Here is a 22,067-nt window from a genome sequence, read left to right as displayed (position 1 = left end):
TTAGATAGACTAATGTAGTTTATTGTAACGATGCTGTACTGGAGGCAGCGGCTGCCTGAGGTTTCGTTTGGTTGATAGTTGTGGGTTAAGGCTTTATCACTGGTCTTCACTTGGAAGTGAAGTCGTTACTAGATCAAGTAGAATGTAGGTAAACTAATTGATAACTAAGTTGAGCACAAAGCTCCTTAACTACGAGACTAAATGAATGTTTATATACCCTATATCATCTTTTGAGGACCTTTGGGACCCTAAGGTCGAAAAGGTCCTCGAGGTCACGTGAATTAATGAATCGTGACAGAGCGGTCGAATTCACAGAATGGAAACTCGAGCAAATAATCTTAATTTGACTGAAAAAGAAAAAGAGGTGTTTATTCAGTATATTATCGATATAAATGAAAGAGGATTTATATCTAAATTAAATAATATAAAAGATATAGCGAATTATATTCTCGAATCAAGAGATGCAAAGAGAATTGGAAAGTTCTGGGCTTATCGATTTGTAAAACATTATATAAAATTAAAGATGTATTTTAATTGTATTTATAACTTTCAAAGAGTTTTTTGTGAAGATTCTAAATCTATTGAAGAATCGGTTTGGATTGGTATCGAATATGCAAGCGAAATATAGTATTCAAGATTGCGATTTCTACAATTTCGACGAAACCGGCTTTATGATGGGTATAATATACCCTGGAATAATTATAACTAGTTCTGAACGAAATGGTAGAAGCAAGGCAATACAATTAGGCAATCGAGAATGGGTTACGGCAATTATATGTGGTAATGGAGAAAGTGAAATTATACCTCCATTTCTGATAGTTCAAGGACAAGTTCATCTTTCTAATTAGTATACCGAAACCGATTTTCCTATGGATTAGGCTATTAAACCTACTTCTAATGAATGTTACGACGGCTTCTGGCCTCGTATCATATGACCACGTACGAAGTCATGTGATCCCTTCGATCCCTTCGGTAAAGGGATCGAAGGGACCGAAGGAACGATAGGCATGAAAGTCTATATAATCAAGATGGATTTCCTTTGTATAGAGCTTCGTGCTCAAGATCAATCATTTAGTATACTCTACTATTAGTTACGAATTGCATTATTGTCATTACTTTAAGTGCCTGCTTGACGCCTAGTTATAAACCACCTCGAGAGCCTAGAGCACTTCCACGTGATCTAGACAGCAAACCTAGCCGCTGCCTCCAGTACAGTATCGTTACATAAATATTGATTAAATAAGGATTAAATAAGGATTAAATAAGTATTAATTAAAACACACAGATAGATGAACCGACACTTGCATGTAAAGAATCTAATCTGGAGACCTACTTCGGTCACGCTTCCGCAAATTATATGCACTGCATTCCCCATCGAAATATCCAACCACAAACCCGGTCTATTTACATAACCTGCAGTTAAAGTTACACCTCTTCGCCGGGAAAATGCCACCGGTAAAACCTACTCATCACAGAACAGACACCCACGGAAATAGCCGCTCGCAAAGCTTGGTAAACACTTTCTCTTCATGCAATGCACATCAACTAAACTTTTAGTTAAGCTTCCCCGCCAACACTACTGGATAGTCATCAATAAAAATGTTCTATCCGAACACCCGAGCCGTCTACTCATACCATGCATATGTATCTTTCTTGCCGAGATAGATGGCTACAAACCATATCCCCAGATACTTTTCCGCTCATACAATACACCTTTATTCATCCCTTGTAAAGCGATTTCTACATTATCCAATAGTCCTCCATGATCATAGAAGAATGACTCATAAAACCAGGGTATCAAAATAAAACAGAACTTCTGCTAATTTCACCACTTGTACTCCCTACAGAATTTAAACCCAAAATATTGCGCAAGGATTGCTTGATTGCTTGCATCTCTACCAAGGTAAGATACTATTTCCAGGACATCAGTCGCTTGTAAATTTAAACAGTATAGACCAACCAAAGAACATCTGTATGCATACCTGAGGTGACACCAATACTTTTGCAGTAAAAAGCAGAAGAGAAGACTCACACTCTCAGGGACATAATATCCGCCAACAATGTAGCTTTCTAATGAGTCGTAACATGGTGCAACTCAAAATCATAGGATACCTTCGAAGACTTTCCAGCAGGCATACATGCATGCATTGAGGCAGCGAATATTAATTGGCCAGTTCCTTAAATCTCATATCCGCCAGACTAAGAAAAGCCGTGCGGATTTATGCTAAGATTTGTAAACAAGTAAATTGTTGAGGAGGGGACCACCTAGTAATGTATGAAATGGCAGAGGTGGAATATAACGTTTTTGTACTATCCTGAAGTGCCCACCATGATACATCCATACCAAGCAACCGCCTCATTATCATTATACATATTTCCTATGGTCTACATAGTGACATTCACTGTAAACACATCATATACACCTATCGAGTATCCTCGCCATAGGCTCCCTTACTGTATTGCACTGCGCGTATGCTCACCCTAGCAATGGCTCCGCTCGTGAAATTATACACGGTCTCAGAAACGCTACAACAATTGTGCAATATTAAGTAGGTATCTTCTATCCATCTGACCGGCCCTTTTTATGCCGCTTATTTTTAAATATATGTACCCTCGGACTCATCTCATACTCGAAGTCATCATCCGCTTCAAGCTGTGCTCCGTCCATCAATAATTGCCTTCGAGTTTCGGGCTCCAGCTCATTAAATTCAAATGTCAGAGACAGATTACGCATATGAGCGACAAGATCTGAACTTTGTGTAGGTGTAGGAAGAATTGGAAGGGGATCAGGTGTCATGTTAATATGTATTTCATCCTGCTGCCGAGCCTGAAAATAAGGTATCAAGGCTTTCGTACCATCTTGATCTATATGGGCTTCAAAACGATAGAGACCAAACTCATGATAGTTTGGACCCTGGACTGCACCAATAGCCGGGTCTGGATTTATAGTTATATAGTGTTGTAGAACAAAGTGGTTGGAGATCTCAACGCCGGTGTCGAAATCTTGTATACTGTGGTCGTCCGGTGGAGCAGGCTCCGGATGGTGCTTGATCAGCCGAGGTCCTCTGAGATATGGAACACCACGGTCTTTATTTTTAGGCTGGGCTCCTGATTGATTCTCAGACTCTTCCAAGTCAGAATCCTCTAGTTCGGGATCATCCTCACTTCGTGTTAAAAGATGAACCTTTCCCGTTGCATCACCAATAATAAGCTTAGAAAAGTCTGAGGAGAAAGCTCCGGCACCTATTCCACCAGAAGCCACGAGCATCTCACGAACAAGTGCTTTCCCGCGCGGTCTCTGTATATCCCATACCTTAACTTTACCATCAGAAGCACCTGTATAAAAACGGTCAGATGTCTTTCCCCAAGCAGCAAATTTAACACCGGTGTCTGCAAGTTCACGAGGAAGGTCATGATAAGGATTATCGAGTGATTCTTTGGTTCATTAGCATAATAAATCATGGAAGTATGTAGCGACTCTCACCTCCATGAGGAAGAACATGAATTGGTTCATCACCGATGGCTCCGGTATCCCAAACATAAGTATTCCCATCGGTGCAGCTTGCGGTTACATAGCACTGAAGAAGGCTGTTGGGCCTAGAACTACATCAGCAGGTGAATAAAAGGTTTAAGCTGATTACTTACATAATCGTTAGTTCGTTAATATCCATTGCTGGACAATCAAGAACTCTAATTGGATAGAAAGCGGTATAATTATCATTGTCCGTCCTTGCTGCAAATAACCTGATCTGTGTTTTTGCTTCGCTCTTGAAAACGCCACAAGGAGATGTAGCAGCAACAAAAGCTGGTTTATTTGGATGCCAAACAACCTCAAACACATTCTGGTTACGCGCAGAAGCAATAGGAACCCTTGACCCATCGAGGGCATTCCACAAGCACAACTCTCCACTATTTCTCTTATCTTCAGGAATGTCAACCTCATCGTTGCTAACTGAACGTGGCGAGTAGCCAACGAGTACTAGATGCGATACATTTTCTGCTTTGCCCCATTGTATGGTCGCAGGATAGTATGCCCACACATCTCTACTGCGTAATTCCTGTGCTTGTTCGGCGGCTTTCTCGCCATTGTAGGTATCAAATGATGATCTACTCACATTGCTTACGTCAAGGCGATAGACACGGACGGCGTTGTTATAAACATCAGAAGCTGTAGCCACAAGGCCATGATGCTCCGAGGTTGTAACAAAGTTGACCTTTCCTTCATGTTGCCAAGTCCCAAGAATATCCATTGACGATCCAGTATCGGATGGCGACACCCTCCACACCTTCACCGTCCTATCAAAGCTTGCGGTGAAAGTGAGACCGCTATTTTGACTATGAGAAATTGCTGAGATGGATGTATAAAGCCAAGGATCTTGGGTTTGCCTCATAGAGTCAAGAGCATTCTCGGCATTCTCACTTGCATTCACAATTGGACGTACAACCCGGTGATCTGGTATTGCATCCAAAGACTCCTTGGAGACAGAACCAACGACGAGATTACCCGGCTTGTTATATTGCATGTTATGGTTATCAGAATGTGCAGTAGCACCACATACAAAGGCATCATCACTTGTCCAACTGATAGCCCATATGTCACCGCAACAATCGGTCCATTCGACTTTTCGTTGTAATGAGTCCTCAAGCACAGAGTTAATCTCTCGTGTATATGATCTCTGACCACCGCACGATCGAACGGGGGCCATACCATGCATTTCACGTTGTCTTAAGAGTGCAGAAAACTGTCTCGGACGTTTCGGACCTACCATAAGTGTTCTAGCACTCACCGATATTTCACCAGCAGCAGCATCATTGAGAAAAGCAGTTAATGATTCTGGCCCACGACTATGAACAAGGTCCTCACTAAGATCTTCACAGTGCGCCTCGCGATGTGACATCACCAACGAGACCAGTTCAGGCACTTCTAGCTTTTGCTTTTGCATGAGAAGTCCGATAGTTTGATTTCCTCTTATGGAAGTTTGTGATTGAAGGATTTGGCGGACGATCGATAGCTCTTCCTCAAAAAAGTCAATGTGATAAATATGCCCGAGAATCATTTCCCGTTCTCGATCGGAGACACGCAAGAGACCACGGCGGATTCTCTTTCGACTTCTAGCGTCGATATATGGTCGCAATTTTCCATGTATGGTTTGGCCAGGATCAGCCGTACCACGAGACGACGTCCTGTCAATTAGATCCAGGTCTGTGTCAACATGCATAGCATCGCCGCTAGTGTGCTGTAAGTCATCGAATTCACCACCTTCCTCCTTAGGCGGGGTGTCATGTCGAGGGGACTTAGTATCTGTCGAGGAAACACTTAAAACATCCGCTTGAAGATGTTGAGTTTGAGATCGCGTGCCTCTTGGAGGAATACTGCTTGTTTTCTTTGTTTTTAGTTTATCCTTGCGAGGGCCAGGGGCGCCAGCAACTTCTGTGCCAAAAAATGTAGCTGGAGCTAGGCTGTATGCAACAAACTCGTCTACATAGTGCCTAACTTTCTGTGATATCATGATCTCGTCCTCGCGCGAGACTTCATAACGATTGAAGTTTTCGAACATAGGGCTGTCCACAAGTACGCCAGCAACCGAGCTACCAATCTCTTGGAGCTTCGATGGATTTATCGTTTGTTTATGACGAATCATCGCAGTATTCATGTGCATATAGACTTGGTCATAGATGTTCTCGGAAAAGATTCTAGCCTTATCCTGAGATGATAGAGGAGAGGTAGACTGGATGACTGGAGAGTTTGATACCTCGCTAAAGCTCGAGGTGGCTCGTTTAGGAGGTAGAACAACTGAAACCGCGCCTCCTCGAGAAGCCGCAAATTCTTCATTATCCTGAGCATGCTCACTTAGGTGCTGGGTAAAATCCTGCTCCGTCAACGCTCTCGTCGACCGTCTTGGTTTCGGACCATCTTCGATCGTGGGGCACAGCTCTAAATGGGAGCCTTCGTTCATAGATCCTCCATTTCCTTGTGCTCGTCCATTCGAGTGCTGGGCGGGATGCTGTCCACCCATTCTCCCCATTGTCCGCCGCTTTGTGGTTTCATTGCCTATTGTGGACTGCAGCTCCTGAGGAGAGCTGTCATCTATCATGTCGCTCGACGTTTTTCTTCTCTTTGAAGCACTCCCGACCGCAGAGTGCGACCTCCAGTGAGGCCGTGGACTTGCATCTTTGTTTCCTTCCCAATCTCGTCTTTTCAACGCAGATGTATTAGGGAATAGTGCCACTTCTCTAGTCGCGACAGTAGCCCCTGGCAAGATTGGGGCGAAATCAAATCCATTTTGGAGAGGCATGGCGGCTCGTTTTGATTGTAAGTTTCCTGATAGGGTTGGCGCAAAGTGATTGTCATGATATGAATTTATGTATGTTTGAGAGTTCCTTGTGAAAGGCGCTGGAAATGACCCAGGAATTGTCAAACCATGATTCGACGGCGGCAGGAAAGGTCCACTATCAATCTCGTCGTCGTCTTGTGTCGGATCAATTACCGCTTCGGATTGGTTGTCACTAGTAGTTGATAAGTCGCGTGTGTGAAGTTGAAAGGGAAGTAACTCACGGATGTCGCGTCATGGGAGCCGGGACCATGATGAAGTAAGAATGGAAACGCCGTGCCAACGAGAAAAACAAGGTCCCATAGTAAGTACAAGCAATGGAAATACACGAAAGAAATGGAGATCTAGAGTCGACGTCGAGTTCGAAGAGTGTTTGTAGAATGTTTACAGTATGACGAGGCTAATGATAGTAACTACAGTAATGTAGGGGTATGTTGGTACCTTATCGTTATCGAGGAAACTGCAACGGATAAATGAAACTCCGGTGTCGGTAACGCATGCAAGGCTGACAATTTTCGTCACTTTTATGATATTTTATGATTCTCATAACATTCCACTATGTTTGCTACAATTCCACCCTGTAGTTCATGCAATGATCTATAAGTCGTCACGTACTCATGTCTCATGAATTTTAAGCTTCGTGGCCTTGGTTCTCGGTATTTCCACAGAACACAAACTTATTGCCAGAGATGGACAGAGTAAAACAATCACAACCTATCCTCCTTTACAGATGTGCTTGGAGATATAGAGGCCATACGCAGGTATATCATCGAGGATTGAAACATCACAGCCTCACAAAAAACATCATAGCATCGCTTCACCAATTGGATCCTATTAGTTCGAGACTGATGGTTGCGAAATTTCGCCATCCTAATACTATTTTGCATTTATATCTCATGCAGTAAGTCCTCGTATCTAGCGAGTTTTCTCTAGAGTACAAAATGAATGGCGTGCCCGACTGTCGTTTTTCCCGTGTATGGAATTATAACCTTTAAGCTGGAACTTTAACCTCCTTGCTGATGTCTAACTCCTCATGTCTTCGAAGATCCATTGGTTTGCCGAGGAGTGGAACGACGTATGGGTCGAAGGTCTTCCAGTATGGATTCTCGAGGTGATATTTTTGGCTCTGCTTGGTGAAAAGCTTCAATTAGTATCATTCTGGTGATGGGTATGGCATGCGAGAAATGAATTGCACATACACTTTCTTGCTCGAATCTCTCTACAATGGTGAATGCTCTAGGATCATGTACATCTTGCATAACAATCCAATCGACAGTTTCCTTGTCTTGCTTGTAAACTCGGGATGCTTCAATGAGCTTGGCCTTGATGCGAGGTATGGATTCTGGATCCTCGTTTGCATAGAGGTGAACAGTTAAGGTGTAAACCATTTTGAAGTAGTTGTTTCTTTTCAGGAGTTGTTTTCAGACGGTGGATGATGTTGAGGAAAGAGAAGTTTTGGAGGGGCAGCATTGGGCTTGCAGCTTAAATGTGGAACTTAGAAAGGAAGGGCCGATGAAATGGCAGACACTCATGTGACTCATGTTGATTACTTGTGTATTCTACCAGTGCCCGCTAGCATCCTTATAACTTCATATTATCTCAATCCCCAGAATCAAAACAATAACGCTATTTCAAGTTGTGAAGTTTGCGCACCCCGCACTATGTCACAGCTTGCCAGAATGTCATCATCACATGACTCGTACTTAGTAATCACAACCGCATAGTAGAAGTTAGTTTTATTACCTAGTTATAATGATCAACCTCTTTTGCTGCAACAGATATCCTGGATATACCTCTAGCATGTACTTCTAACGTACATCGGAAGCTTGTGTAAAGCACGTGGAAAAATCGCAAGAAACTCATAAGCTCCAATATGTCACAAGCACCAGAACTTCCTGGATACTATTATGGTAACCGCATCGAACATTCTGATGTTGATTGAACCTTGACTTACTGAAAATACCCTACCTAGATAGTGAGAAGAAAAAATATTTCAAAATACAGGCAAATGCACCATCAAGCTCCGCATACTCGTCTCAAGATGTCAAAAGACGCAAGATTGACGACGAGAATAACAAAGCCCAATCCTTGAAAGTTCAACGGAATGTTGGCCGTATCAAGAGAGCAAGGATTCTTGAAGCCCCTATTTCTGGTGGCTTTTTATCCAGAGAATTTGGACAGCCTTGCTTGGACACTGTTGCTGCCTCCTCTTATGCTCAGAACCTCATCAAAACAGGTGACACCGGTCACTGGGGAGCTCTAAATGGTCCACAACTTTTTGCCGTGATACCCAAAGGCTCCGGTTCTTTCCTTTACTTTCCTATGGGTACGTCAGAGCACTCTTTAATGCCCCAATTCAAATTTGACAATCAAATGATCTTTCAGGCTTGAATGCTTCTTCAGAGTTCTTTTCAGATTTGTCACTCAATTGATTCTTTCGGTTTGCCGAGATTACCGTGGATACTGGGGATATTATCTTGTTGTGTCATTGATTTTGTACATCGCATAGAGCTACTTATTCTACTCCCTCACGATCTACTACTGACCATTGCTAAGTTATCAATAATTGTATCAGGCACCTATCATTCGACTGCAGAATAAAAACAAGTGAAGGACGAGTGACAAATGTGTTCGAAAGTAATGCCAGGGTGGGGAGATCTGATCCGCTTTTCCCTCCCTCTCGCTCGTATGCTGCTGGGCCACGAGTCACTTCTAGTAAGTATATTTATTTGACCGCCAAGACGTCTTGATTCTTGCAGTTTATATTCAAACGCTCTCTGTACCTTCATCGAGCTCGTGCTAATCGGCTTCCAGTCAGTGCCAATAAGACGATTGGATATTTTGCAACGACGTGGTTAAATGTACCTACAGATAGGAGCATCGTAATTAGTCCTTGTCCTTTGACCCCTGGCAATATATGTAAGTCATTTAGAACTTGTTTGCGAACGTAGATTCGATGACAATTTTATTCATGATCGGATTTCCCCTGCTCTATTAGACTTCTGTTGATGCTGACATAAATTGCATGCGAATATAGCTAACATGGTTTAAGATGATCTTCCTTCAAGAGCCGACATACATATCGGTCCAGGGACCACGCGAGGTAATGTCGATATCCTCTCTTCCACCTCAGCACCACTAGGTTCGCAAGATGCATTTGCCATGTAAGTTACTTTTTCCCTTTCCATTCCAATCCTACGTATGCTTCAGACAACAAGTCATAGAAAGTTGTATACTCAGGCGTCTCTGCCGTGTCTAACCCTCATACAAAACTAGCGGTGCGAGCAAAGGCATTCTTCGAATCGACAAAAATCTCGACATGTCCTGGATTCGAAGCAGCCCTACAGAAAAGTCCCACCACAGTCAACCTAGAGATGTATTTGCACTGCAATATTGTCCAAACCACAAGGATATCCTGCTAGCTGGTGAACGGCGCGGGATCCTCAGCATTCTAGATCTCCGAATCCCTCAGTTTTGGCCCCCGGCAGAAAAGATCCAACACACAAGTTGTATCACGCACATCGAATCACTGGATACTCATCGCGTGCTCGTCGCAGGCTGCGCATCCGATCTCCACCAATACGACAGACGATTCACCAAACCAAATCCCCAACATACGCCAAGAATCAAAACTTCAAACACCACCTCCCCCACAACACCCTATCTAACCTACCCAGAATACCGCAACAAAGGCCGTATAGACATGGGACTAGACGTAGACCTCGAACTCGGCCTCGTTGCCGCAGCAGCAGACAACGAATCAAAAATCAAGCTCTTTTCCCTACACGGAGGACAAGTGCTAGGTGATGTTAATATTCCCGACGCCCGCGATCTGAATTGTTTCAAATTTGTCCAGGATACGGAGAATGGGCCTAAAAGTATCTGGGCGGCGTGTCCAGATAAGCTCATGAGATTCTCGTTTGAGGGGGAATAAACATAATCAGTCCAATTTACTTTTTGTAGAACCTCTGCGGGGTTCCATCGACTTATACCCGACGCTCTAGGACGATGTTTTTTGTCCGTTCATTGTTTGTTCACCCATTTATGCATTACTATAGGAGATGCACTACAATAGGAACATCACGAAGAGTAGAAATAAAAAACTGTTCGCCCATGTTGAGCGTAGATTTCAGATTGCACAGACAAATGGCAAACATGAGAGAAATTATGGCAATTTTGTAATCTTATGATTTCCAAAACATTGCTGTTGCGCTTTTATTTCCACGCAAAAGCATAACTTTTGTACAAATTCTCACTGCCCCATGCATGACACTCCATCGTGCCTTGCATCCATAATTACTTTTAATATTCCACTGCACATCACTGTTTCTTCTGTCTTTCGTAACCATGTAGACATCCAACCTTACAATGCAACTAATCAAACCACCACCAACGCCTGCTGTAGCCATCATACAAAAGCCTGAAATTATTCAAGTTTCAAGATTCCTCCTGTTCCTACTCCTGCCCTATTTTCGCTTTTACACATGCACGAGAAATTCGAATCCAAAACAGATTGACATAACACGCTTCCAACGCGCGAACCCTGGGTAAAATAATGGATAAATTTAAAATATCAAGCAAATCAAAATCGGAGGGCATTGCGTCCGTGGTACACCCATCCTGTCCGGTTTTGCATATTGAAGACTATTAATGTTCACGTCTATTGAAGACGTTTTCGCTTGCGGTCTTCTTCCCGAAGCATATCCTCCTCGTGTTCCTCTGCGCTTTCTGCCGTTTCTGCTGGATTTAATATGTGTGCCATGCTTCCTCGTCGGGTAGGAGGTCCGGAGCTGTCTCTAAAGAGACTTGATAACCCTTTGTCCCTGGCTCCGCTCCACGACCAGTTGTTGAGATTTTCTGTTCCATTCCCGTTTGTATATGAAGGAGGGGTGGCAGGGCGAGACATGCTATGCCCATGCGTTGCCCCAGAGAGTGAATACATGCTGAAACTGTCACGGATTCGCTGGTCCTCGCTGACTATGTGTGCTGCTGTTCTTTTGGGGGATGATGGATATTGTGATGATGATTGGCCGGACGCATAGGGAGAGGAAGTGGGTTGCCATCCCCCTACATTACGAATATCAGCAGAAGTGTGGCGGCGTGACATATTTGGTGGTGATGATGCGTTAGCGAGTGGGTGGGGCGGAGGAGGGGGTTGTGGTGCCTGGGGCCTGAGTGAACTTGGCGAGGATTGTCCAGTAGCCGCGCCTCCAATCGAGCCGTATCCTCTACGAGCAGCGAGAGATAAATGAGATGGAATGGGAGGACGATGGAAATTCTGGCGAGGAGGGACTCCAAGGAATGATGAACGACGAGGTTCATCTTGGGGCATTTGTCGAGGTGATGGAGGATTATCCAACGTCAAGTTTGAGAAATACGGACGGCTACTTGAGAGAGGGGGCTCGTTAGGATCTTCCATGCCTCTGGTGATGGTCTCCATGTGTCTTTGGATTTCCCCCTGCATAGCAATAACTATAATTTGTCAACAACCAGGAAAGGGGCTTAGTAATTGCAGGGTACATACCATCACGATGAACACCTGATTCTGGACTAGCCAAAGAGAGCATCATTCTAGACATTTCGAGATTCAACTACGCAAAATTAGTCACCGCCCATTCGGGTTCTTATGATGGGAAAGGTACCTGGAGGACACGAGCTAAAGTGTCCATCAAAACCTGATGTCTAACGTGGAAAAAATGTTGACTCTCGGCATCTCTCGTGTTTTTAGCATGCATCTCAAATAGACCATGTTCCAAGTATGTTAATCTAGACTCTGTTGACTCCTGGATCGGTAGTACTGGTTCGCCCGGAGTTCCAGGTTGCGAAAGCGCTGGTTTTGGAGCAGAGTATGAATCTCGGTGAACGAGAGATTGTCGAGAAGCCCGTCGTCTGATTTCTCTTAAACCGACCACATCGCCACGTTTAAAGCTGTTTTGCCCGTGCTTGAACTCCCAGAGCGGAGTCTCTGGCGCATTCTGATGAAAGACGTCACTGACTGCATTGCTGTTAGTGATGAAGACGAATGTGCAAAATTGTTATAGTACTAACCTTTGTGAAATCCGTACATGTTCAATTGTCGTACAAATGAGGAAATATTTGTATGTTTGAAGTATTGTCTACAATCTATGAGAAAATGATGCAAATCAGGATGTCTTAACTTACGAGAGGACTTTTGAGAAATCGGTAGAGGGAGACATTACAAAGCTGTCCTGGCTAGCCGACCAAGATATCAGATGTCGAATGTTAACATCTTCCAACATACTGGCATGCAATCAGTAAATGAAATACTATGAACAGATTCTCATCAGCTCCAACCTGTATAATTTATGAATGAATGCAGTTTGCACCACTTTGGGTTGGATTCCTCCTCCAGCTGCAGCAGCGGCAGCTGCATTAGGCGTTGCCAAACTGCCCGAACTTGGTTGATCCTCCCTCATATGATCAGGTGTGCCGTTTGCTTCGCTATCAGGACTTGTCCTTGAAGGAGGTCCCATCATCGCCGTACCGGGTGTAACGTCCATTGCGTCGCCAGACGGGGGAGAAGTTTGGATGGTAGGTTGTTGAATGATTGGGACTGTTCGAGCTGGATTTTGGGCTAGATTGGGCCCATTGATGTAAGAGTGCTGCTGCGCTCGATCATCCATAATGTCCATCTTCGCGCTACCTGGGTACTCAATGTATCTCAATCTCTTGTGCAATGTACAAGAATCAAGCTTCTAAGTTGGACTTGGTTAGACCCAGAAATCGAAGGCGGCGCAGATAAAAAGCGAAAGGGGTAAAACACACCTCATCGCATGCGAAAGTTGATGGAGCTCTGAATTGCTAGAAATCCGGACGATGATACTCAGAAAGCCTTCTTTGTCCGATGCTACTTGCTATCCTGCGACTTCCCGAGACACTTTAGCCTCGCTGCACACTTAAGATGTAGGAAATAATAGGAGATGTGATATGCGATAATATGCGAATCGTTATCGAAAGAATCTTGAGTAGCGATGATGATGATCAAGGATGTTGTCGAATTGATGTTAAAGATTTGACGTGTGAACGATCTCGTCTGGCGAGGTATCAGGAAGATCCGGTATGTATTGAGTGACGATTACAGATAATGATATCCGAAGATCAATGTGAAGGGACTTCTACCTCAATTAATTATTCGAGCCCTAATTTCAATTGAAGAATGGATGGTTTGAGTGATGGTGGTAAAATAAGAAAAGAAATATAAAATACTACATACATAGATAGATAGGTAGATAGATACTGGTAGGTACAATACGGTACGGTACGGTAATGGTACGGTACTTTCTTTGGCAGTGGTGAATGGCTAAATGTAATAAATGTCAAATGTTCATATCGATCTGATTGATGGATGGTAAAGAACATTGAATGATGTTTAACTAGGATGAGCTATTCCGGATATGATTCGAAGCCCCGCTATGAATAAAAAATTACTGAAAACTTCCCGATATCGCCCTGGGTCATTCTGGGTACTAAATTTGACAGATATGAGAAAGGCTAGTCGTTTTCTAGTAATAAATCTCACATTCCGATAATTCATTCGTGCGAGTAAATGAGAAGTAAAAACCTCAAGGGTTGTCATGAAAATTGAATAAAAAGGGGGGAAGAATCTCGGTCAAAAGATTCAAATACTCCAAGATTAAAAATTAAAAGCACATTGGAAGTGTAGGTATGTATGTACTCCGTATGTATACCTACTCCGTCCGTATACTCATTACACTTATTGGTATGCACTAAGTCAGTATTATGTGTTGGTACAATCTTCACCGTCCAGTGTCAATGTGCAAGATACATGGTTACGGATTACCGGTATTCTTTTTTCATCGGATCGATCTGACATTTTATCTACACATGCAAAGAATTTTCTTCCATTCTAGAAGCATTTGAATACAGTAGAATGCTACGGTAGAAGCAGAACGGAAGAATGAGGATGCGGCGGTTAGTAGCAAAAGGCTAACGTTAACAGCACAGATGAAATAAGGGGGCGGCTGTTATTCCTGGCATGGATCATATTCTTGACAAGGAAGTGGTTGGTGCCGGTATCCATAGAAAAGAATGGAGATTCCCTACCATATCTACTCTAGTTTTCCCATAAGGACTCAGGAGTTGCGTGAGTAGCGTGAGTATGACTGCTGACCCATGGCTAAAGAAAAATAGGGGGATCTCATCCTTCAGGTTTCTGACCCCCAAACATACCGAGTACCTCGATCTTAGTACGAATGTACTGCAGTTGTCGTGCTGAGTGTGTGTCCCTACCACATATATATACACATACATACATATATATATACATCATAATATACATCATAATATATTACTGCATGTAATATGAATAAATTAACCTTTCAGATCCGTTCGTCCTACACTCCAATCCCGAGTAGCGCATTGGTCATGAAACAGCTTGGGCACCACAAGCACGGTCATAATAATGATTCCTGGAGACGAGGGTAGATGTTCGATAAAATTATGCCTCATCTGTAGTGACAATTCAATGAACCTTATTTTTTTAGGGAAAAAAAATGGAAAGAAAAAGACAAAAAAACCATCAGCAGCTGCAGCTGCACTGACTGAAGGATCTTAAAGCTTGGTAGACTCCGGACCAACAATCTCATATCGCAGTGAACGCTGCAAGTAGAACTATTGAATTTCATTCGAGGTATCAACTTGGTTGCATGCGTGAAACGATATAGCTAGCTTATACATGCTGTGCTAAAACTTCTGCAGGTCCAGATAAAAGACTCCGAAAGAGATCGATACCTATGAAAAATACAACCCAATATACTGTAGCGTGTGAGCCAACATGCAAACCTTGACTTCTCACAGAATATCAAGAATATAGTATATTCTTCGGGCGTACCAGAAGCCGTATTCAAGCTTCAATCAGCACCTAGTGTAACATCTTTCTAATGTTGCAATAATATGTTGAGGATAATTATCCCGTCATCTAATCATCCCTAAGAGGAATTATTCGATTCTGCTGTTCTCGTTGGTTGTTTGATTTGATTCGGCTGCTTCCTGATATTCTCTGTACTTCACATTTACGAAACCTGGCCAACAGGTCCTGATTTCACTTGAATGAGAGCCCTGCCTTGTGTGCCAAACACGGGTTGGAAGACATAATTGGCGGGATGTAAGTGAAGTGTCAAAACCTCGAGAACATCTGCAAGAAGTTTTCGCCTATGGCTTAAGATTAAGAAGGGTCAATCTGGAGGGGATTAATGTGAGTTGTAACAGCTACTTCAAAATTTTATCCTCAATGTCAAAAAACCAACGCGGAATTTGGTATAATGGATTAGGATGCATCCAACCTAAAAGTCGTAGTGGAAGGAAAAGTTGTAGACATACCTATGTTCACGAAAACTGATCTCGGAATTGGTTGTGGCTGTTGTGGCTGTTGTGGCTGTTGAGGGTGTTAGTGTGGCTGATCACGTGCCTCAAATGGATGCGGCTTTCCAGCACTAATCATGATTCGATGGCAACGACTTGGAAGCTCCATCATATTCACTCATTCCTTGATAGTGATCTAAGATTAACATCCATCGGGTTACTTAAGCGCTTTTTTCAAAAACTGTAAGTCTAAAATAACAACATCTCACTCCAGTGGTGAGCAAAGTTATATTGTTACTTTTGAGTTGAATACACACCTCTTCTTATTAAACGATCATTAGCAACATTGCTTTGGAATCTTTAAAATGGCAGCAGACTGTTTAAGTCAGGTCCTTGAGGACATGAGACTCGAGGACGGCAGGCCGGATTATTTGTTGCGTAGGTCAGCGTAAGTCAAGCATTTCTTTACCACCTCATGACACTCCACGGCTGGGAATTGCAGCACTTTCAGTTTCGTGATGGGGATAATATCTAAAATCGAGGCAGAATTCAACATCTACTCAACAGCTCAACCTTGACATTTGGAGAAAAGCGCATATTCAACGCCCATTTCAAAGGGATCGGCTTTGTTCATGACATCATCGCCGAATTGCCAATCGAGCTTCTTGCGCTCTTGGTAGAATATGTTGACCTCGAAGACTTTATGTCTATGCGTTCTGTTAACAGGGTCTGGAGAGCGAAATTATCCAACGATAAGGTTTCCATGTCAATACTCCGTGTACACTTCCGTAGAACTTGGGAGGATCTTAAGTTACTTGATGAAAAAGACAAGAAGCTAAGGCTTGATTGTTTGCCTCGGTTTTGTACGACACGCCTTAAGAGATATCGTCGCAAGTATGATGAAGTGTGTATTCACCCAAAGCGACATGTTTTTAGAAATATTTCACACCAACACCATCTACGTGGAAATAAAGGATTGTTCCAGTACTGCAATGGAAGGGTAGCAATGATGATGGATTACACTGTCACCGTCGCCATCCAAGTGGATAGTCTCTGGACACTTGCTGAAACTTGCTACATGCATGAACAACGATACCGTCCCGACCATTGGTTGCTCTCAAATCAAACCCTTGTAGCCTACTTTGATCATCCGTAAGTTACTTAGCAGCCCCCTCAAGAGCCATGTTCGAGCCCTTTTCGAGACTTTAGCATTTATCTACTTGGGCAGATATTGAGAGGGTATACTGAAGTTTATGTGAACAGAAAGCCACATCTCAACATATGGTCACTCAATGAAGAATCTGACCCGGATGTCATTCGACTGGAGTGCCGCTATTCAATATTGGCCGCTCACAACAGACAGGTTGCGTTCTTGCCCGTGAATCGCTTTCGCGTAGCGAGTGGCATCATCCACATCTGGAACGATGGTCGTATTAAACAGCTTGCTGAGCCAAAGCTCGTGGACATATGCTTCCCTTACGAACCTCGTATAAGTGGCGTCGTCTTCCATCCTACTGAAGAGAACCATCTATTCGTATTTTATCAGCTTTTTTCTTCAGCCTTGGGTTCTTTGGACCCGGACAGGACTGGTAAAGTAATTGTGCAAGAATACATCGCAGGACTTCCACACAAAACATGGCGTCGAAATGTTCCTGAATCGCTCATCACGCAAGCGCTCAGAGTGGAGTCCATTGACGACGACGGTCTCGTTGCTATTCTACCAATTCCACATGCCGAGGGAGACGGTTCAATTCTACACATGGAGCGCAATGAGAATAAACTTGATTTTCCCCAACCACCACCCTGTTGTAAACACGGTATATCATCGGCCACAGCGAGTGGACTTCCCAACTACTCATTCCTAGCCTTCAATGTCTTTACCCAAGAATTTCAAAATATCTCGAACCACCTCAAGGCTATCCCAGTGGATCCCTGTTGTGACAAGCCATTATTATGGAGAGGCCAGGGCATTGTCCTATGTGGCAAGGAAGGTTTTGAGTCGATACCGAGTACACCTGATGGCAAACCACTAAAAGCCCTGGTATCCGCTAGTGTCTGTGATGAGAAGAGAAAGTTCAAGTGCGTAGGGGGTCATGGTCTGCGTGATAATGTTAAAGCTGCTGCAGCCTTCCGTTTCCCCATCGAAACACCATTGCAAACGCAGTCAGTAACTATATGGGGTGATGATAACTTTATAGTGTGTAGCTATGAGGGAGGATATATCGTATGGGATTTTTGAAACAATAACATACGGATAGATGGAAGAGAAGTAAGATTACAAGAACATATTAAAATTATTTACTGTCTTTTTGGATGTCTGATTTCAAAGTCTAGCTAGTTTTGTAATTCTCTTCAATTCTATTTCAATGTATTGTATTATATTATATTACTTGAGGATCCAAACTCATACTCAAATTTAAGTTTAGATTCAGATTCAGATTCAGATTTCGAGTTTGGAGTTTGGAGAGGAAGAAAGAGGAAGGAAAGGGAAGGAAACTCGGGCTTTGTTTATGTTGAGTTGGTTGAGTTGAGTTAAGTTGAGTTGGGTTGATGAAATGGTGCGAGTACGAGGTAGTTCTGTGGTATTCTGCTTCATTTTGTTTCGTTTTTTGGGTTTTATATTTATATGGAATAGTTGCTGGTGATATTGAGAAGTCAATGATTGTAAAATAATACAATCAATCCAAGTGTGTTTCTTTTGATATTTCCGGAATAACAGTGATAAAATCAAGTAAATTTCTAGGCTTTCAAAATGGAATGCAGGACAGGTGGTCTATAAATATGTCTTCTATGCTCATTCTTTCTCATCTTTATTCTTCTCGTACTCATACTCATACTTATAATCTAGCATCTATTTCTCTCCATTCCACCCAAAAATTCTCACCCTCATCCTCCACTTTTATAATACAATAAAATACATAACCTATCATTCACGTCCCCATCGCCTTCAAACTCCTCACCAAACCCCCACCACTCTCCTCTAACTCCCTAAACCTCAACCCTAAACCATCCTCCACCCTCCTATTATCACATCAAACCTATGAACCCCTTCCTCAGAATCCCAACCACCCTCCACACCGCTGCCAGGCAAAACTCCCTCATGCCCCGGAAAATTCTTCCAAATAATCTCACAAATCTCCTTAATATCACTAAAATACTCCTCCGTGACCAAGATTCTCTTTCCAACCGCTTCGAAAACCTCAATGGCTTTCCCATGAGCAAGTGTTAAATCATGTACATCGATATTGACCTAGATAAAGGTTCCAGAAGCCGGAATCTCCTTTTTAAGATTACATTTCTTCCAGTAGGAGGTCGCACGTCGCTCAGGGAGAGGTATTTAGCGCATCGAGTCTATTTAAGTAATGAACAATAGGGCCCAAAGCCTAAGGAGGATTCATAGTCGACAAAGTAAAATTAGGCTTTTTCTTTTCGCTGAAGTCCACGCGGTTTTCTTTTTTTTTTTTTTTTTTTTTTTTTTTTTTTTTTTGGCGAGGGCTTTCGAGGCCTAGTGATAGTTTCTCGGGCTTACGATGGCTTCTGAGAGCGTGACGCGGTTCCAGTCTGCTTCTCAGTATGTGTGTTCGGGCCAGTTACCTTTGGAAGCATCAAGGATAGCGGTAAATGAAGAAGTTAGCACGGCGCGTTTTTCTGAAAAGGGGTATTATTTGATGGCGCAAAGGATGGAAGTTGTGCCGGTTATAGCGGAGTCTAGAAGATCTTTCTTACTATGTGTTACGTCGAAGAACTTTAATCTGCGTTAGCAAACTTCCTTTACAGTATTTTACTTGGCTGATGATCTCTCTCGACTTGAATCCACATGTACTTCATATCAAAGAAGACATAAATGAACATATTGAAGTAGTAATATATATCACAGCCTCCAACCTCTCACCATGGATTTACATATACGTACATACTTACTTGCCTCCTTAGCTTCCGAATTTGATAAACGAAGGTCGGGCGTACCCGCCAATGCTTGACTGATCCCCCCTGTATCAGGACTGTTGAGTGCACAAATGTACAGATGTATGTAAAGATTACAAGGACACAAGTGTATATCAAATCAAATCAAATCAAATCAAACAATACCATGCATGGCACTACACTCCACGAAAATATTCTTGAAAAAGGATAAATCTATCTACTTGTTCACCCATCCATCCATCCGTCTGATCTCATCTCATCTCTATCCATCATTTGTACAGATATAATTTGATTTGACATACTATCTATCTACTAATATACCCACTTCTACTTAAATGAGCCATCGAGAAGAAATCCCCGTATGAAAAGAGGAGTTTGTGCAAGGAAATTGTAATATGGTATCTACGGTTCGAAACTCTTGAAATGTATGAGCTGCTACCATGGCCGTATCCTCAACGCCGGCGCTCAAAATATCAGAGGCATTATTAAACGAAAATGAAACAACCCAAAAAAAGAGGCAAAATTTTACTTCATCAATCTCCAACACTCCATCCTATCATTATTTTTCCCCTGCTAGACCCGTGAGTCCATAAAGATCTATTACTGCTGAAAAGCATGTCCTGACTTGCCTCTACCAATAGTTTTGAAACTGCCCCCTGATTCAATGATGTCGAAACGGCTCACGCCCATAGCTTCGAGATCCGTCATTCCCGAGAAATAGAACCCAACGACAACAACTAAGTAGCTGAGTAAAAGGATAGAGCCCTTAAAGTAGTTACTCTTTCCTTCACCGTACATATAACTAAGTAAGAACACACAAAGAATGACCGTCACCATATCCCACTGGGGGAATATAAGGCTGAACGACTTATCGACAAGATCAGAGCCTTCTAACCATTGTCCATTGATGGCACTAAACAAAACGAGAGCCGGAATTTGAAGTAGACACACTTGAAGTGCATAAGCAGATCCGATTTCCATAGATAGTGCGATGTTGCCGTTCATTGCGAATGAAATGGCATTCTAAAAAAATTTGTTAGTCTTTTTTTGTACGTGATCAGGAGGAGAAGGGCTTACAAGAAACTCGGTGGTATTTGGAACAAGTGCGAATAGTGTGATACCGAGGAACTTTTCATCAATGGCTACATTTGAAAGAACTACGTCGACCGTGTTGACTAAAATCTCTGCAATGAGCGCGTAGAGAATAGTGGCACCACACAAAATCACCGAACTTTTCATTCGACTCCAGTTTGGTGCATCATGCCCACCACTTGCGGCATGAGCCTCCGCCTGAGCAGCCTCTTCAGGTTCTGCATGTACGGCTGTTGTTCTCAAGGAAGGAATCTTATGTGCATGGGTAGATGTTTTCCGATGAGGTGGCCGGGCGGCATCTCGAGCAGCGATTGTAGCAGCAGTCGCTGCCATTTCGGCCACTTCTCTAACAAATGTTGTGTTTTGGATATCTGTAAATCCTGGTATCTGATAATCAGATTTTATGCTATCTCCTGCGGCACTCTTGGGTGGAACTAAATGAGGCGTTTGTACTGAACCATTGTGACTAACGTCTTCGGAAATGTTGTCCTTAGGATTCAGTCCGGCTTGCTTTAGGGACTGCCCAAGAATGCGCTTGTAGAGCTGAGAGTCACGAATTTCACTTCCACGGACATCTGCCGCAGTCTGAGCATGTCGTTGTGCGCGGACTTGTGGAGCTCCGCCTGAAGCTTGTTGGGGACCAGCGCCACTAGGTTCTGGCTTTTGCTTCTCTTCTACTTCGTTGTTCCATATCACCGCTGCGTGAGTTCGAAGTGTAAACCATAGCCCAATGACATAGGAAAGAAATAGGAGAACAGCAGCAAACCAGCAGTACGGCCGGACAGCCTCTAGGTAAAACCTGTCATTCAATGCTGGTGACTGGGAAAAATAGCAACGACGGCAATCGCGGCTTGCTGAATCATATGTGTCGGTGCATGAAAGGCAATTGAGTTCATGCTATAAACAGAAGTTAGCTAGGACTTCCATGATTAAAATGAGCTTCGTAACTTACGGTTCCATAAATTTGATAGAACAGAGTAGGACCGAATGCAGCAAGAACGGCAAAAAGTAGCATCGTCGAAGTCACACCAGCCGACTTTACGTTAAAACGTTGAGTCTTCCTTTTGATGGCACCAAAACACATGGATAATCCTGGGAGAAACAATATACCGGCGAAAATACTTCCAATGATACTACCTTCAACAAGTTGTCCTTTACCTTGGTTCAGTGCGATGCAGTACAAGAAGACCTCTACTAATGTTGAGAAGAAGGCATTAATTGCAGCGCCAAGTCCCATGGATGATTGTGCTGAAATCGAGGCAACAGCTTGTCCTATGAAGTAGGCCAAAGGAATAATGGACAACAGGGCCATGATGAACAGGAATGCCGGGTATCTATGGAGATGTCTAGATCGAGCATTCTAAAAGAATCCAATAA

The 22,067-nt window shown here is 43.0% G+C and overlaps 7 protein-coding genes across 7 annotated transcripts; 2 read left to right on the top strand and 5 right to left on the bottom strand.

Annotated features, from left to right (window-relative positions):
• Positions 1–2,310: 2,310 nt before the first annotated feature.
• SS1G_01649 (hypothetical protein) lies at positions 2,311–6,296 on the bottom strand (the record flags this gene model as incomplete). The annotated part of the gene is made up of 4 exons (XM_001597405.1): positions 2,311–2,385; positions 2,612–3,435; positions 3,485–3,597; positions 3,646–6,296. 4 exons carry the CDS (start codon positions 6,294–6,296, stop codon positions 2,311–2,313), a joined length of 3,663 nt encoding a protein of 1,220 aa, XP_001597455.1.
• Positions 6,297–7,323: 1,027 nt separating this feature from the next.
• On the bottom strand, positions 7,324–7,720 carry SS1G_01648 (hypothetical protein; the record flags this gene model as incomplete). The annotated part of the gene is made up of 2 exons (XM_001597404.1): positions 7,324–7,458; positions 7,532–7,720. 2 exons carry the CDS (start codon positions 7,718–7,720, stop codon positions 7,324–7,326), a joined length of 324 nt encoding a protein of 107 aa, XP_001597454.1.
• A 485-nt stretch (positions 7,721–8,205) lies between these two features.
• On the top strand, positions 8,206–10,266 carry SS1G_01647 (hypothetical protein; the record flags this gene model as incomplete). The annotated part of the gene is made up of 5 exons (XM_001597403.1): positions 8,206–8,242; positions 8,305–8,658; positions 9,147–9,251; positions 9,385–9,496; positions 9,609–10,266. 5 exons carry the CDS (start codon positions 8,206–8,208, stop codon positions 10,264–10,266), a joined length of 1,266 nt encoding a protein of 421 aa, XP_001597453.1.
• Positions 10,267–10,992: 726 nt separating this feature from the next.
• Positions 10,993–13,811, bottom strand: SS1G_01646 (hypothetical protein; the record flags this gene model as incomplete). Its single annotated transcript, XM_001597402.1, has 7 exons — positions 10,993–11,804; positions 11,857–11,923; positions 11,975–12,323; positions 12,495–12,593; positions 12,648–13,048; positions 13,567–13,653; positions 13,782–13,811. The coding sequence occupies 7 exons, from the start codon at positions 13,809–13,811 to the stop codon at positions 10,993–10,995; spliced, it is 1,845 nt and encodes a 614-aa protein (XP_001597452.1).
• A 2,228-nt stretch (positions 13,812–16,039) lies between these two features.
• On the top strand, positions 16,040–18,210 carry SS1G_01645 (predicted protein; the record flags this gene model as incomplete). Its single annotated transcript, XM_001597401.1, has 4 exons — positions 16,040–16,122; positions 16,221–16,826; positions 17,355–17,837; positions 18,096–18,210. 4 exons carry the CDS (start codon positions 16,040–16,042, stop codon positions 18,208–18,210), a joined length of 1,287 nt encoding a protein of 428 aa, XP_001597451.1.
• A 394-nt stretch (positions 18,211–18,604) lies between these two features.
• SS1G_01644 (hypothetical protein) lies at positions 18,605–19,942 on the bottom strand (the record flags this gene model as incomplete). Its single annotated transcript, XM_001597400.1, has 5 exons — positions 18,605–18,675; positions 18,807–18,881; positions 19,401–19,419; positions 19,588–19,654; positions 19,920–19,942. 5 exons carry the CDS (start codon positions 19,940–19,942, stop codon positions 18,605–18,607), a joined length of 255 nt encoding a protein of 84 aa, XP_001597450.1.
• A 256-nt stretch (positions 19,943–20,198) lies between these two features.
• Positions 20,199–22,002, bottom strand: SS1G_01643 (hypothetical protein; the record flags this gene model as incomplete). The annotated part of the gene is made up of 3 exons (XM_001597399.1): positions 20,199–20,621; positions 20,676–21,587; positions 21,643–22,002. The coding sequence occupies 3 exons, from the start codon at positions 22,000–22,002 to the stop codon at positions 20,199–20,201; spliced, it is 1,695 nt and encodes a 564-aa protein (XP_001597449.1).
• Positions 22,003–22,067: the final 65 nt, after the last annotated feature.

This window comes from Sclerotinia sclerotiorum, genomic scaffold (genome assembly GCF_000146945.2).
Source record: "Sclerotinia sclerotiorum 1980 UF-70 scaffold_2 genomic scaffold, whole genome shotgun sequence".
In the NCBI taxonomy this organism is placed as follows: domain Eukaryota; kingdom Fungi; phylum Ascomycota; class Leotiomycetes; order Helotiales; family Sclerotiniaceae; genus Sclerotinia; species Sclerotinia sclerotiorum.
The sequence above is the reverse complement of the archived record's forward strand: the minus strand, read 5'-3'. Positions and strand labels throughout refer to the sequence as shown.